Consider the following 15484-nt stretch of genomic DNA (forward strand, 5'->3'; position numbering starts at 1 on the left):
GCAGGCTTCGGATTGGTCTTGGCATCCCCCCAAGCAGGTTTCTAGTGTTTCAAGTGAGACGGGATCAACCCCGTGTCCTGGTTCCTGCCTCCTCCTTGTCTCCAGTTCCTGCCCTCGCCCTCGTCTCTGGTTCCTGCCCCTCCCCCTTGTCCCTGGTTCCTACCCCCACTACATCTCCGGTTCCTCCTCCCCCTCATCTCTGGTTCCTGCCCCTCCCTCTCATCTCTGGTCTCTGGCCTACCCCTCATCTCTGGTTCCTGACCCCACCGCCATCTCTGGTCTCTAGCCTTCCCCTTGTCCCTCCCCATCTCTAGTCTCTAGTCTCCCCCTACTTCCCTGGTTCCTGCCCCCCCCCATCCCTGGTTCCTGCCCCCAACATCTCTGAACTCTAGTCTCCTCCCACCCCTGCATGTCCCTGGTTCCTGACCTCCGCCCTCCCCCACACATACACCTCTGGTATAGATTCATAGATTCATAGACTCTAGGAGTGGAAGGGACCTCGATAGGTCATCGAGTCCAGTCCCCTGCCCTCATGGCAGGACCAAATACTGTCTAGACCATCCCTGATAGACATTTATCTAACCTACTCTTAAATATCTCCAGAGATGGAGATTCCACAACCTCCCTCGGCAATTTATTCCAGTGTTTAACTACCCTGACAGTTAAGAACTTTTTCCTCATGTCCAGCCTAAATCTCCCTTGCTGCAGTTTAAGCCCATTGCTTCTTGTTCTATCATTGGAGGCTAAGGTGAACAAGTTTTCTCCCTCCTCCTGATGACACCCTTTTAGATACCTGAAAACTGCTATCGTGTCCCCTCTCAGTCTTCTCTTTTCCAAACTAAACAAACCCAATTCCTTCAGCCTTCCTTCATAGGTCATATTCTCAAGACCTTTAATCATTCTTGTTGCTCTTCTCTGGACCCTCTCCAGTTTCTCCACATCTTTCTTGAAATGCGGTGCCCAGAACTGGACACAATACTCCAGCTGAGGCCTGATCAGCGCAGAGTAGAACGGAAGAATGACTTCTCATGTCATGTTTACAACACACCTGTTAATGCATCCCAGAATCACGTTTGCTTTTTCTGCAACGGTATCACACTGTTGACTCATATTTAGCCTGTGGTCCGCTGTGACCCCTTGATCTCTTTCTGCCATACTCCATCCTAGACAGTCTCTTCCCATTCTGTATGTGTGAAACTGATTGTTCCTTCCTAAGTGGAGTACTTTGCATTTGTCTTTATTGAACTTCATCCTGTTTACCTCAGACCATTTCTCCAATTTGTCCAGATCATTTTGAATTTTGACCCTGTCCTCCAAAGCAGTTGCAATCCCTCTCAGTTTGGTATCGTCTGCAGACTTAATAAGCGTACTTTCTATGCCAACATCTAAGTCGTTGATGAAGATACTGAACAGAGCCGGTCCCAAAACAGACCCCTGCGGAACCCCACTTGTTATACCTTTCCAGCAGGATTGGGAGCCATTAATAACTACTCTCTGAGTACGGTTATCCAGCCAGTTATGCACCCACCTTATAGTAGCCCCATCTAAATTGTATTTGCCTAGTTTATCGATAAGGATATCATGCAAGACCGTATCAAATGCCTTACTAAAGTCTAGGTATACCACATCCACCGCTTCTCCCTTATCCACAAGGCTCGTTATCCTATCAAAGAAAGCTATCAGATTGGTTTGACACGATTTGTTCTTTACAAATCCATGCTGGCTATTCCCTATCACCTAACCACCTTCCAAGTGTTTGCAGATGATTTCTTTAATTACTTGCTCCATTATCTTCCCTGGCACAGAAGTTAAACTAACTGGTCTGTAGTTTCCTGGGTTGTTTTTATTTACATTTTTATAGATGGTGTGATGGAGTAGGGATTGTTTGTGTGGAGGATGGAAGAGCTGGGAATGTCTTTAGGTGAGGGACAGGATCTAAGGAATCGGCCGGCTGGAGGAGGGGCAGTTCAGTTTTGGTTTGGGGCTGGGTGGGGGAATTCAGGGAAGCCTATCCTGGGATCCAAGCGCCCTGAACCCCTAGAAGGACTCAACTGAGGGGTCCTGGTTGGGCCTCCAAGCTCTGCTGTAACCTGCATTCCTGTTGTCCAATAAACCTTCTGTTTTACTGGCTGGCTAAGAGTCACTGTGGATCCCAGGAAGAGGGGTGCAGGACCGGACTTCCCCACATACCTGACAGATGGGCACTATATTTGCCCTTTTCCAGTCTTCTGGAATCTCTCCCGTCTCCCAGGACTTTCCAAAGATAATAGCTAGAGGCTCAGATACCTCCTCTATTAACTCCTTGAGTATTCTAAGGTGCATTTCATCAGGCCCTGGTATGTGACCTCGTCTCCCTCCTAAGTCAAAATGGCTTTCAACCAGCACTAGGGAATTCTTTGTGAGCCCTTGTCCTGGCAAAAAGGAAAAGATCACAGCACCAAAAATTAATGGTAGCTTTGGAACAAGTGATCAATCATGATGTGATTACATTTATAATGTGCAAGCAGAATAAAATCCAGACCAGTAATAGATATACTTGGTGCTTTAATAGGGCCAGTTTCACAAACTGAATGTGATTATGAGCCAGATCAGCTGGCAGGAAGTGTTTAATCATAAAAACGTGAATGATAATTGGGAATTATCTAAGAACTTACTTGATGCCCAAACAGCCACAATTCCACAACTGAGGAAGAAGACTGTGCTGATTGAAAGACAACCTGATTTAGAGGGGAAGTGAAGACAGCTATAAAAATATAATAATAAATGGAAAAATGGGGAAGTTAGAAATTGTAGACAATTGATAAGGGAAGCCAAGGGACACAAGAAGAACTCTGTGGCCAGCAGAGTTAAAAACAATGAGGAGTTTTTAACGTATATTAGGAACAGAAAAAATCCCAATAAGTATTAGTCTATTACTAGATGGAAATGGTAGAATTATCTGGATGGATGGATTCTCCCATCGCTCATGAATGAGTGTTCAGCTAGTGTTTACTTTTGTTCTAGATTGATTTGATTTTGTGGCTTCTCACGTGGGAAGCGAGTCCAATCCTGGATTTGCGAATGCGGTTGCATCTCTTGCAAGCGTAATGGTTATGGGGAGGGTTTGAGGTTTTGGCCTTTTGATGTGCTCTCTTCTGCAAGGAGCTCACACACCACTCCTCCAAAGTGGACATGGCCTCATGGCATAGACCTCTCCCTCCAGGTCTGTCAAGTGCCATAAGTTGCCAGGTTTTAAGATCTATCCTGTATGCTTTGAGGTTGGCCTTGAAGGTGTCTTTATATCTGAGGATGGGTCGACCCGTAGAACAGGTTCCCATGCTCAGTTGGCTGCAGAGCACTGCTGTTGGGAAGCCTCCATGCAGACCATGAGTCTGACCCAGCAAAGCTGAGCCCCGATGAGCTTGTGCTCAAGGCCAGGGATTTGGCTCCTTGCCAGGACTTCAGTATTGGGATTTTGTCCTACCACTTGAGGATGCCGAAGGATCTTGGGCAGCGAAGGTGGAAGCTCTCCAGCTAGTCGATGTGGTGTTGGTACAGCGTCCATGTCTTGCAGCTGAAGAGGTGTGAGTCCAAGAGCGCGGTAGATTTGTATCTGGGTTCTGAGACAGACTCCATGCTCCCTCCAGAGCCTGTGGGCAAGACTGTCAGATGCCAGCGTGGCCTTCGCAGGTGCTGAGTGATCATAGAATCATGCTTCTCCTCTACAGACTAAACAATCCCAGTTCCCTCAGCCTCTGCTCGTAAATCATGTGCCCCAGCCCCCTAATCATTTTCCTTGCCGTCTGCTGGACTCTCTCCAATTTGTCCACATCCCTTCTGGGACCAAAACTGGACACAATACTCCAGATGTGGCCTCACCAGTGCCGAATAGAGGGGAATAATCACTTCCCTCAATCTGCTGGCCATGCTCCTACTGATGCAGCCCAATATGCCATTGGCCTTCTTGGCAATGAGAGCACACTGCTGACTCATATCCAGCTTCTCATCCGTTGTAACCCACATGCATCTGACGAAGTGGGTATTCACCCGCGAAAGCTCATGCTCCAAAACGTCTGTTAGTCTATAAGGTGCCACAGGATTCTTTGCGGCCAATGGCTCTGCACTCACATCCGCCAACTCCCTCACCACTCTTGGATGCATTAGATCCAGCCCCATGGACTTGTGCATGTCCAGCTTTTCTAAACAGTCCTTAACCTGTTCTTTCACCACTGAGGGCTGCTCACCTCCTCCCCATACTGTGCTGCCCAGTGCAGCAGTCTGGGGGCTGACCTTGTCTGTGCAGACTAGGGCAAAAAAGCATTGAGTACTTCAACTTTTTCCACATCATCTGTCACTAGGTTACCTTCCCCATTCAGTAAGGAGCCCACACTTTCCCTGACCACCTTCTTGTTGCTAACATACCTGTAGAAACCCTTCTTGTTACCCTTCACATCCCTTGCAACTCCAATTGTGCCTTGGTCTTCCTGATTACACCCCTGCATGCCCGAGCAATATTTTTATACTCCTCCCTAGCCATCTGTCCAAGCTTCTACCTCTGAGAGGCATAATAGACATCACCACCCTGAGTGAAACCAGCCGGCTGAGGGTGTGGAGCCAGGCTGCAGGCCGAGCCGAGCTGGTTGGGAGAAGGGTTTGCCATGGTCTGACATTGCCCACAGGCTTGATTCACTCCCCAAGGGAGTCAATGGCCAACCGGCAGTGCACTTCATGCACTCGTCCAGAGACCCGCAAGCCACCACTGTCAGCACCAATGTGCCGACTGTGACCCCGAATTCTCAGTGATCGTGCAGAAAAGGCAGAAGTGTTCAGTAAATATTTCTGTTCTGTATTTGGGGGAAAAACCAGTTGATGCGGCCTCCTATATGGTGCTGCTCTTCCATCCTGCTCGTCTCTCTGGAGGATGTTAAACAGAAGCTACTACAGTGAGAGATTTTCAAATCAGCAGGTCCAATTGACTTGCACCCAGAGTTTTAAAAGCGCTGTCTGAGGAGCTTGTTGGGCGGTTGCTTTTCAGTGAGTCTTGGAGCACTGGGAAAGTTCCAGGGGATGGAAGAGAGCTAACGTTGTGCCAGTGTTTAAAAAGGGAAAGTAGGATGACCTGGTTAATTACTGGCCTTCCAGCCTGACATCAGTGCTGGCTAAGACAATGGAGCGTCTAGGACTCAATTAATAACAAGCTAAAGGACGGTGATGTAATTAATGCCAATCAACCTGGATTTATGGAAAATAGATCCCGTCAAAGTTGGTAGTTTTTTGAGGAGATGACAAGTGCTGTACTACATGTAGACATCTGTGAGGTGCTTGCTTGGCACCCTTCCACATTTGGTCAAAAAACTAGACTGATATGAAATGCACATGGCACACATTAAATGGGTTACAAGTTGGCTAACTGGTAGATCTCAAAATGTAATAGTAAATGGAGAATCATAATCAAGGAGGTCTGTTTCCAGTCGGGTTCCACAGAGATCGGTTCTTGGCTCTACGCTATTTAATGTTTTTATCAATGACGTGGAAGAAAACATAAAATCATCACTAAAGTTTGCAGATGACAAAAATTGGGGAAGTGAGAAATAATGAAGAGGACAGATCATTGATTCAGGGCCCTCTGTCTCACTTGGTAAACCAGAGACAAGCAAACATGCGTTTTTATACAACTAAACCTGAATATGTACATCTAGGAACAAAGCATGGAGGCTCTCCGTTCAGGGTGGGAGACTCTGAAAAGCTTTGGGGTTCACTGAACATGAACATAATTAACTGAACATGAGCAACAAGAATGATTGAAGGTCTTGAGAACATGACCTATGAAGGAAGGCTGAAGGAATTGGGTTTATTTAGTTTGGAAAAGAGAAGACTGAGAGGGGACATGATAACAGTTTTCAGGTATCTAAAAGGGTGTCATCAGGAGGAGGGAGAAAACTTGTTCACCTTAGCCTCCAATGATAGAACAAGAAGCAATGGGCTTAAACTGCAGCAAGGAAGATTTAGGTTGGACATGAGGAAAAAGTTCTTAACTGTCAGGGTAGTTAAACACTGGAATAAATTGCCGAGGGAGGTTGTGGAATCTCCATCTCTGGAGATATTTAAGAGTAGGTTAGATAAATGTCTATTAGGGATGGTCTAGACAGTATTTGGTCCTGCCATGAGGGCAGGGGACTGGACTCGATGACCTCTCGAGGTCCCTTCCAGTCCTTGAGTCTATGAGTCTATGAGCTCCTAGGGTGACGTTGTGGTCAAAAGCGCTTATGTGATCCTGGGATGTAGAAACAGGGGAATATTGAGTAGGAGCAGAGAGGTTATTTTCCCTCTGGATTTGGCTCTGGTGCGACCACTGCTGGGATCCTGTGCCCAGTTCTGGTGCCCACAATTGAAGAAGGATGTTGATAAATGAGAGAAGGTTCAGAGAAGAGCCACAGGAATAATGAAAAGATTAGAAAACATGCTTTGTAGTGATAGACTCAGGGAGCTCAATCTATTTAGCTGAACAAAGAGCAGGTTAAGGGGTGACTTGATCCCAGTCTATAGGTATCTACATGGAAGCAAATATTTAATAACAGCCTCTTCAATCCAGCTGGCAAAGGTCTAACGCAATCCAGTGGCTGGCAGTTGAAGCTAGACAAACGCACGTTTTTGACAGTGAGAGTAATTAACCATAGGAACAATTTCCTAGACGCACAATAGAGGTCTCCCTATGGGATGGGGAGCAGGCAGATACTGGGCACAGTGTTGATATACGATACTCTACATGCTCTTTATTGATTACAAAACAAACCTTCCTCACTCCACATTCAGACCCCAAACATACTATACCAGAGTCCAAAGGTCAGAATGGTCCTGATGGCCAGTCGAGGTTCCTTCCCTCAGGATAAGATCATAAGATGCGGGGAGCCACACGGGACTCTGGATCAATAAACAACTCTGATTTGCAGAAAACATGGGCATTCGTTTATAGTCCATCCCATCGCTTCATCGGTTCTTTGCCTTTGTTTACTAGGCCGTCGCACAATTCCAAAGACACGATGCTGGGTGGGCTGCTATGATCCAAGGTGTCCATTTCCTTCAATTCTCATACAATTTTATATCAGTCCAGCTGGTGGTGTTTCCTTTTCTGATGATTTTCTGTATTTTTCTTGGAACATAAGATTGTTTTTGTGCAAATAGTTCTAATAGTCCTTGACCTTAAGTCCTTGCTTCGGTTGCTAACTTGCAATGCACACATTCATTTCAAGCACACATCATTTGTACCAGGCCTCAATGACCTATAACATATTACACAGCTGTATGAATCACAATGTGTGTGTGTATATATATTGTGACAAAGTTCCTCCTCTGCCTTGGTGGGTCCTGCACTTATTGGCAGAGTTTGCTCACCTCAGTGATCTTCCGCACAGTCTGGATCAACTCCTCCTGTGTCTGATCAGGAGTTGAGAGGTTTGGGGGGAACCAGGGCCCGCCCTCTACTCTGGGTTCCAGCCCAGGGCTATGTGGATTGCAGCTGTCTATAGTACCTCCTGTAACAGCTGCATGACAGCTACAACTCCCTGGGCTACTTCCCCATGGCCTCCTCCAAACACCTTCTTTATCCTCACCACAGGACCTTCCTCCTGGTGTCTGATAACGCTTGTACTCCTTAGTCCTCCAGCAGCACACCCTCTCACTCTCAGCTCCTTGTGCCTCTTGCTCCCAGCTCCTCACACGCACTTCCTCTCCTCTGGCTCCCCACTCCCTGACTGGAGTGAGCTCCTTTTTAAACCCAGGTGCCCTGATTAGTCTGTCTTAATTGGTTCTAGCAGGTTCCTGATTACTCTAGTGCAGCCCCTGTTCTGGTCACTCAGGGAACAGAAAAACTACTCATCCAGTGACCAGTATATTTGCCCTCTACCAGACTCCTGTACCTCACTGGCCTGGGTCTGTCACATAATATATATCTCTCAACAAATTCACCCAGGGTCGTTGTGGATTCGCCATCCCTGGTGATTTTTCAATCTAGATTGGATGTTCTTCTAAACAGGGGTGGGCAAATTACAGCCGCGGCCTGGATCAGCTGTTTTAAGCCGGCCACGAGCTCCTGCTGAGGAACTGGGTCGGGGGCTGCACCGCGCGGCTCCCTGAAGCCGCGGCATTGCCCCTTTTTGAGGGTTGTGGGCCGCGCCACGCCTAGGAACCAGAAAAGGGACATGCCACTGCTTCTGGGAGCCGCTTGGGGTATACACCTCTCTGAGCCTGCACCCCTGAGCCTCTCCCCACACCCCAACCCACTGCCCCAGCCCTGATCACCCTCCCACTCTCCAAACCCCTCGATCCCAGCATGGAGCACCCTTCTGCACCCCAAACCACTCATCCTCAGCCCCACCCCAGAGCCCACACCCCCAACCAGAGCCCTCACCCCCTCCTGCACCCCAACCCCAATTCTGTGAGCATTCATGGCCCGCCATACAATTTCTATTCCCCGATGTGGCCCTCAGGCCAAAAAGTTTGCCCACCCATGTCCTAAAAGCTCTGCTCTAGGAATTATTGTGGGGTAGGTCTCTGGGCTATGCTGTACAGGGCGGGAGGCGGGGGGTGGGAGGGTGCCAGACTAGGTGATCACAGTGGTCCCTTCTGGCCTCGGAATCTATGCCTCCTTCCACCTCACTCTCCTTCTCCCCCGCATTCCCTGGCCTTGCCCCAGTCCTTCACCTCCGGGTCCCAGGCCCCCACACATCTGACATCCCTGTAGCCACCTTTGAGCCCATCTTTTCTTTACAGCTTTGGAACAATTATTTCCACCTGGCAGTTGCCTTCCTCACCCAGGATTCCCTGCAGCTGGAGAACTTCTCCCAGGCTAAGCGCACCACCATCCTTGCCAAGTGAGTCACCTGCCTGTCTCCACTGGGCCCTGGGGATTATGGGACCCTGGGGAGCCCATCTTCCACGGCCACAGCCTGAGCTCCTCTGCTGACCTTGGTGGCTGGAGGTGCCTCTTGACTTTGCCATGTAACCAGGCGGGGGATTCCCTGCTCTCTGGTGATGCTCTAGACTGGCTGCGTCTGGAGCTTCCATCAGAATGGGACGGGGGGTGGGTTTGGTGCTGGATTCCCAGCCCTGGGTCCCATTCTGCTCTTACTGACACCTCGAATGGTCCGGACGGCACAGGGGCTGGAGGGAATAATTCCCTCTCCTTATCGCATCAGGTACGGAGACATGAGAGCCACAATTGGAGCCGCCATCCGGGACATGTGGTACAACCTGGGTGAGGCTGACGCTGTCTTGCCAGGGTGGGAAGGGCTTGTGCCATAGACAGGGCAGCTCTGGCGTGGGGCCAGGCAGGGCTGAGCATGGGGGGCGGGATCGTCGTTATTTGCAGGTTGGCTCTTTGGTTCGTTATGAAATATACCCAGGAACATCCGGGTTATGGCTATAGACCAGTGATACAGCACAGCACTCCGGGAAGCCATCCCACGCAGTCATGTGACATTCACCTTACACAGACGTTAACCCCTAAAGCAGAGGTGGACAAGCTGTGGCCCACAGGCCACATCCGGCCCACGAGACCGTCCTGCCTGGCCCCTGAACTCCTGGCCCGGAAGGCTGCCCCCTGCCCCTCCCCTGCTGTCCCTCACCCCCGCAGCTCCACCCACTGCCGGCGCAAGGCTCTGGGTGTGGGGCTGTGAGCTCCTGGGGCAGCGCAGCTGCAGAGCCGGCCTGACCGGTCTCTCTGCTGCGTAGTGGTGGCGGCAGCATGGCCCGGCTCCAGCCGAGCGGTGTGTCTGTAGCACCGCCAGCCACCGGTGCTCCAGGCAGTGTGGGAAGGGGGCATGGAGCAGGGGGTGGCAGTTGGATAGAGGGCAGGGGAGTTCGGGGGGTGGTTAGGGGGTGGGAGGAACAGGGGGTTGAATGGGGGCAGGGGTCCTGGGGGGCAGTCAATAAGGGGGGGGGGGTTGGATGGGGCAGCAGGGGGCAGTCAGGGGCAGGGGTTCCGGGAGTGGTCAGGGAGAAGGGGTGGTTGGATGGGACAGGAGTCCTAGGGGGGGCCGTCAGGAATGAGAGGAGGGGTTGAATGGGGCAGCCAGGGTCCAAGAGCGGTCAGGGAACAGGGAGCGGAAGTGTGTGGGTGGGGCAGGGGTTCCAGGGGGCCATCAGGGAACGGGGGGGGTTAGATGGGGCAGGAGTCCCGGTGGGGGGCAGATAGGAGGTGGGGGCAGGGCCATGACCCCCTCCCCTAACCGGCCCTCCATACAATTTACAAAACCCGATGTGGCCCTCAGGCCAAAAAGTTTGCCCACCCCTGCCCTAAAGCCATCTCTGTGCCCTGCCTGTTTACAAGTAAAAGCCACCTCAGCCAATACCAGGAGTAGCCCATCAGCTTTCCGCCTTGGCATCCTGGTCCCTGGCGCACCCCGTCTCTACTCTGAGCACATGCAGTGCAGGGACCTCCTAGGTCTGCACTAGGGTAGAAGAGTCGAACTTCGGGATGTTCCAATACTGGCCTGTGAGAATAATTCCCTACCTTTCGGTTTCGCAGCTAGAGCAATGCTTAACAGCCTCCCCACAGACAGAGCGCACAGCTGGGGCTCCTGGGTCTGTAAGGCAGCCAACCGGAGACAGTCTGGGGCTGGACTCGCCAAGGGGCTGTGGGGCCCCAGTAGAGCGGTGTGGTGTGGAGAGCATGGCTGGAGAGAGCGACTGAATCCGATCTCATGTCCTGAGCTGGCCCCACCGGATGTGCAGCTGAGAATGCCCTTGCGAGGCAACCCCACTCCCCAGCTGTCTGTCCCTTACACCTCTTGCCGATCATCGTTCTCGTGGGTGCTGCTCTCTCCGGGGCAGGACCTGGCTCCTTGCTAGGCCTGATCTGGGTGCCTCGGGAAGTGTGGAATCTGCTAGTGTCCTGCAGGGTGATACCACCACTCCCCCAAGGAGATCTTGCCCCCGGGCTGCTGCCCACAGCAGGAAGGAGCGGGCTCTCCCCCCATGGAGAGAGCGGAGGGGTCCTGGGAGAGCAATTCCCTTCCAACCAGTCCCTTCCTGCCCCTGCCTCAGGCCATCACAAGATTCGGTTTATCCCTGGCATGGTGGGCCCCATCCTGGAGATGACGCTGGTACCTGAGCTGGAGCTGCGCAAATCCACCATCCCCATCTTCTTCGACATGATGCTGTGCGAGTTCCAGCGGACCAAGAACTTTGGCATGGTGCGTTCTGGGGCCCAGGGCGTCAGAGGCCAGCAGGGTGCAAGGAGGGGGCGTGTGAGGCACAAGTGGACTGGCAGTGTGCAGCCAGCCGTAGTCACCAGGCAAAGGAGCAGGGTGCAAGGAGGGGGCATGTGAGGCGCAGGTGGACTGGCAGTGTGCAGCCAGCCGTAGTCACCAGGCAAAGGAGCAGGGTGCAAGGAGGGGGCGTGTGAGGCACAAGTGGACTGGCAGTGTGCAGCCAGCCGTAGTCACCAGGCAAACGAGCAAGGTGCAAGGAGAGAGTGTGCGGGGCACGGGTGGACTGGCAGTGTGCAGCCAGCCGTAGTCACCAGGCAAACGAGCAAGGTGCAAGGAGCGGGCGTGCGAGGCACGGATGGACTGGCAGTGTGCAGCCAGCCGTAGTCACCAGGCAAAGGAGCAGGGTGCAGTGAGGCGGTGTGCAAGGCACAGGTGGACTGGCAGTGTTCAGCCGGCCTGTCAAGGTTTCTTTCCCCACTCTGAACTTTAGGGTACAGATATGGGGGACCTGCATGGACACTTCTAAGCTTAATTACTAGCTTAGATCTGGTAACCCTGCCACCACCCAGTATTTCAGTGTCTGGGGCACTCTCTGTTTCCCCCTGGTTTGCCTTGAGGGACTTCACCAATTCCCTGGTGAACTCACATCCAAACCACTTGGATCTTAAAACAAGGAGAAATTAACCATCCCCCTCCTTTCCCCCAACAAATCCCTGGTGAGTCCAGATCCAATCCCCTTGGATCTTAAAACAAGGAAAAAATCAATCAAGTTCTTAAAAAGAAAGCTTTTAATTAAAGAAAGAAAAGGTAAAAATTATCTCTGTAAAATCAGGATGGAAAATGCTTTACAGGGTAATCAGATTCCTATAGATCAGAGGGACCCCCTGCTAGCCTTAGGTTCAAAGTTACAGCAAACAGAGGTAAAATCCTTCCAGCAAAAAGAAACATTTACAAGTGGAGAAAACAAACATAAGACTAACACGCCTTGCCTGGCTAATTACTTACAAGTTTGAAACATGAGAGACTGATTCAGAAAGATTTGGAGAGCCTGGATGTATGTCTGGTCCCTCTTAGTTCCAAGAGCGAACAACAACAACACAAAGAGCACAAAGACTTCCCTCCGCTAAGATTTGAAAGTATCTTGTCCCCCGATTGGTCCTCTGGTCAGGTGTCAGCCAGGTTCACTGAGCTTCTTAACCCTTTACAGGTCAAAGAGACATTAACCCTTAACTGTCTGTTTATGACACGGCCATAGTCACCAGACAAACGAGCAGAGTGGACTGGCAGTGTGCAGCCACCCAAAGTCAGCGGGCAAAGGAGCAGGGTGCAAGGAGGAGGTGTGCGAGGCACGGGTGGACTGGCAGTGTGCAGCCAGCCAAAGTCACCAGGCAAAGGAGCAGGGTGCAAGGAGGGGGTGTGCAAGGCACAGGTGGACTGGCAATGTGCAGCCAGCTGTAGTCACCAGGCAAACGAGCAGGGTGCAAGGAGGAGGCGTGCAAGGCACAGGTGGACTGGCAGTGTGCAGCCGGCCGTAGTCACCAGGCAAATGAGCAGGGTGCAAGGAGGGGGCATGCAAGGCACGGGTGGACTGGCAGTGTGCAGCCGGCCGTAGTCACCAGGCAAAGGAGCAGGGTGCAAGGAGGGTGCGTGCAAGGCACAGGTGGACTGGCAGTGTGCAGCCGGCCGTAGTCACCAGGCAAAGGAGCAGGGTGCAAGGAGGGGGCGTGCAAGGCACAGGTGGACTGGCAGTGTGCAGCCGGCCGTAGTCACCAGGCAAAGGAGCAGGGTACAAGGAGCGGGCGTGCGAGGCACGGGTGGACTGGCAGTGTGCAGCCAGCCGTAGTCACCAGGCAAAGGATGACAGCAGCCCTGGGCTAGGAGGCATGCTGCAGTGTGAGCCCCTCCCATGAGGGTCTGTGCTGCTCCCGGCACCTGACCAGTATGACGGAGAGGCGGGGGAGGCCATGGGAAAAGAGAGCACCAGGGCCAGAGACCGACTGGAGAGGAGGCACGGGGCCTGTCACCTTCCCCCTCAGCCATGACCCAGCTGGCCCGACAGGAACACTGCTCCCTTCAGCCCCTGCCCCGGGTCCTAGGCCCTCAAACTGAGCCTCTCGGCCCTGGCACACCCCTCACCCTCCCTGCCCGGGGACGCAGGGCCGAGCTCCTCCCCCGAGTGTGACCCTCACCCTCCCTGCCCAGGGATGCGGGGCCGAGCCCCTCCCCCAGGCATGACCCTCCCTCCCTGCCTGGGGACGAGCCCTTCCCCCAAGTGTGACCCTTGCCCTCCCTTCTTGGGGACACAGGGCCGAGCCCCTCCCCTGAGCGAGACCCTCACCCTCCCTTCCTGGAGACTTGGGCTGAGCCCCTCCCCCGAGTGTGACCCTCACCCTCCCTTCCCAACAGGGCCGAGCCCCACTCCTAAGCATGACCCTCGCCCTTCCTTCCCCACAGGGCTGAGCCCCTCCCCTGAGCATGAGCCTCTCCCTCCCTTCCCGGAGACTTGGGCCGAGCCCCTCCCCCAAGTGTGACCCTCACCCTGCCTTCCCCACAGGGCTGAGCCCCTCCCCCGAGCACCCCTGGGGAGTCCAGCTCCACCCTTCTCATAAGCAGCCCATCCGGGGGTACTGGTGCTGGCTCTGGATGGAGACTTACATTGCACCCTTAGCACACTGCTCCGTAGCTGGGCTGAGGGGATCCCCATGGCAGCGTCTCCCCTGTCCCTCTCCCATGGCTTTTGTTTCAGGACCCTGGAGGGCGGTGGGGTGGAGCAGCCCAGCCTCTCCGTGTTTTGTCCTAGTTGGTGACACACCGGTTGGGGTCACTGATTTCTTCATTTGTTCTCCGGGGTCCCGGGGTTAGATCAGGCCTTTTCCTTGAGACTCATTTGGCCTGGCCGCCCCTTTTCCCAGCAGTGCTTGTTTCACTTGTGGCCACACTTGTCAGAGAACCGTGGCCAGGAGGGACGCGAGAGCTCAGCTAGTCCGTGCCCTGCGCCGAGCAGGACATGCGCCGCTCCCAACAGGGGAACGGGGGAAATCTGTCAGCCCAGTTATCTCCACAGGCCCTGCCGGGATCTCCTGGCCCAGCCGCCGGGGGCAGGGCCCTGCGCTCCCCAAGGCTGTCGTGGGGCGTGGCTGGGGATGCTGGGAAGGAGATGGTCAGGAGACCCGGGAATGGGCTCTAGACCCATAGGCTGGGAGGCAGCGCGAGGGTCTAGTCTAATCCCCGCCCAGATCAGGATTAGACACCAGTCTGGCCCAGGCCCTGGGCAGGGGCTCTGCTGCTGCTGCAGCCCCCAGGGCGCCTCGAGCCTGGCAGCGCCCCAGCCCGGCTCACGCTGCCCCTCTCCGCAGTTCGAGGATGAGATCCTGCGCAAGCTGGACAGCGAGGTGGAGGGCGGCCGTGGGGATGAACAGTACAAGCAGCTCTTCCAGAGCATGTGAGTCTCTGCCCTGTCTGGCCCCACCTCCTCTCACATCTGCCCCTGGATGGGGGGGGTCTGGCCCCTCCTACAGCTGTTCACACCCCTCCCCATGTGCCCCCTCTGCTCTGTTCTGGAATCGCCCTCAGCGGCTGCCAGCTGGAGCGCTGGGACCAAGGACCAGTCTGTTAATACTTCACTGCCAACTTGGCCCCCGCAGGCACCCCCAGGAGCTTCGACCCTCTCCCCTTGCCTAGCTCACAAACTGGAGCCCCGCACAGTCAGCGCTCCTGCCCCACAGCACCCTCCAGAGGCACCAAGGGAGCTCCCCTCATAGCCAGCTCCTGCCCCGCTCCCCACAGCGCCCCCTGCTGGGAGAGGCTGGGACTGGGGTAGCCAGGAGCTCCCCACACAGCCAGGGCTCCTGCCCCGCTCCCTACAGCGCCCCCTGCTGGGAGAGGCCGGGGCTGGACTAGCCCGGAGCTCCCCCCTGAGCCAGGGCTCCTGCCCCATTCGCCACAGCGCCCCCTGCTGGGAGAGGTTGAGACTAGGGTAGCCAGGAGCTCCCCACACAGCCAGGGCTCCTGCCCTGCTCCCCTCAGTGCCCCCTGCTGGGAGAGGTTGAGACTAGGGTAGCCAGGAGCTCCCCACACAGCCAGGGCTCCTGCCCTGCTCCCCTCAGTGCCCCCTGCTGGGAGAGGCTGGGACTGGGGTAGCCAGGAGCTCCCCCCACAGCCAGGGCTCCTGCCCCGCTCCCCTCAGTGCCCCCTGCTGGGAGAGGCTGGGACTGGGGTAGCCAGGAGCTCCCCCCACAGCCAGGGCTCCTGCCCTGCTCCCCACAGCGCCCCCTTCTGGACGAGGCCGGGGCTGG

At 54.0% G+C, this 15484-nt stretch overlaps 1 protein-coding gene across 2 annotated transcripts in view; it reads left to right on the forward strand.

The window, feature by feature from the left end:
* The window catches only part of LOC127047633 (dedicator of cytokinesis protein 2-like), a 408420-nt gene that overhangs the window by 335790 nt on the left and 57146 nt on the right, over nucleotides 1-15484 (forward strand). For both annotated transcript variants that reach the window (XM_050946070.1, XM_050946071.1), the window contains exons 32-35: nucleotides 8749-8849; nucleotides 9174-9232; nucleotides 11023-11171; nucleotides 14546-14631. In XM_050946070.1, coding sequence (XP_050802027.1) covers nucleotides 8749-8849; nucleotides 9174-9232; nucleotides 11023-11171; nucleotides 14546-14631 — 395 coding nt within the window. The remainder of the gene's footprint in view (nucleotides 1-8748; nucleotides 8850-9173; nucleotides 9233-11022; nucleotides 11172-14545; nucleotides 14632-15484) is intronic.

The sequence above is a fragment of the Gopherus flavomarginatus genome, chromosome 3, assembly GCF_025201925.1.
Source record: "Gopherus flavomarginatus isolate rGopFla2 chromosome 3, rGopFla2.mat.asm, whole genome shotgun sequence".
NCBI classification, from domain to species: Eukaryota; Metazoa; Chordata; order Testudines; family Testudinidae; genus Gopherus; species Gopherus flavomarginatus.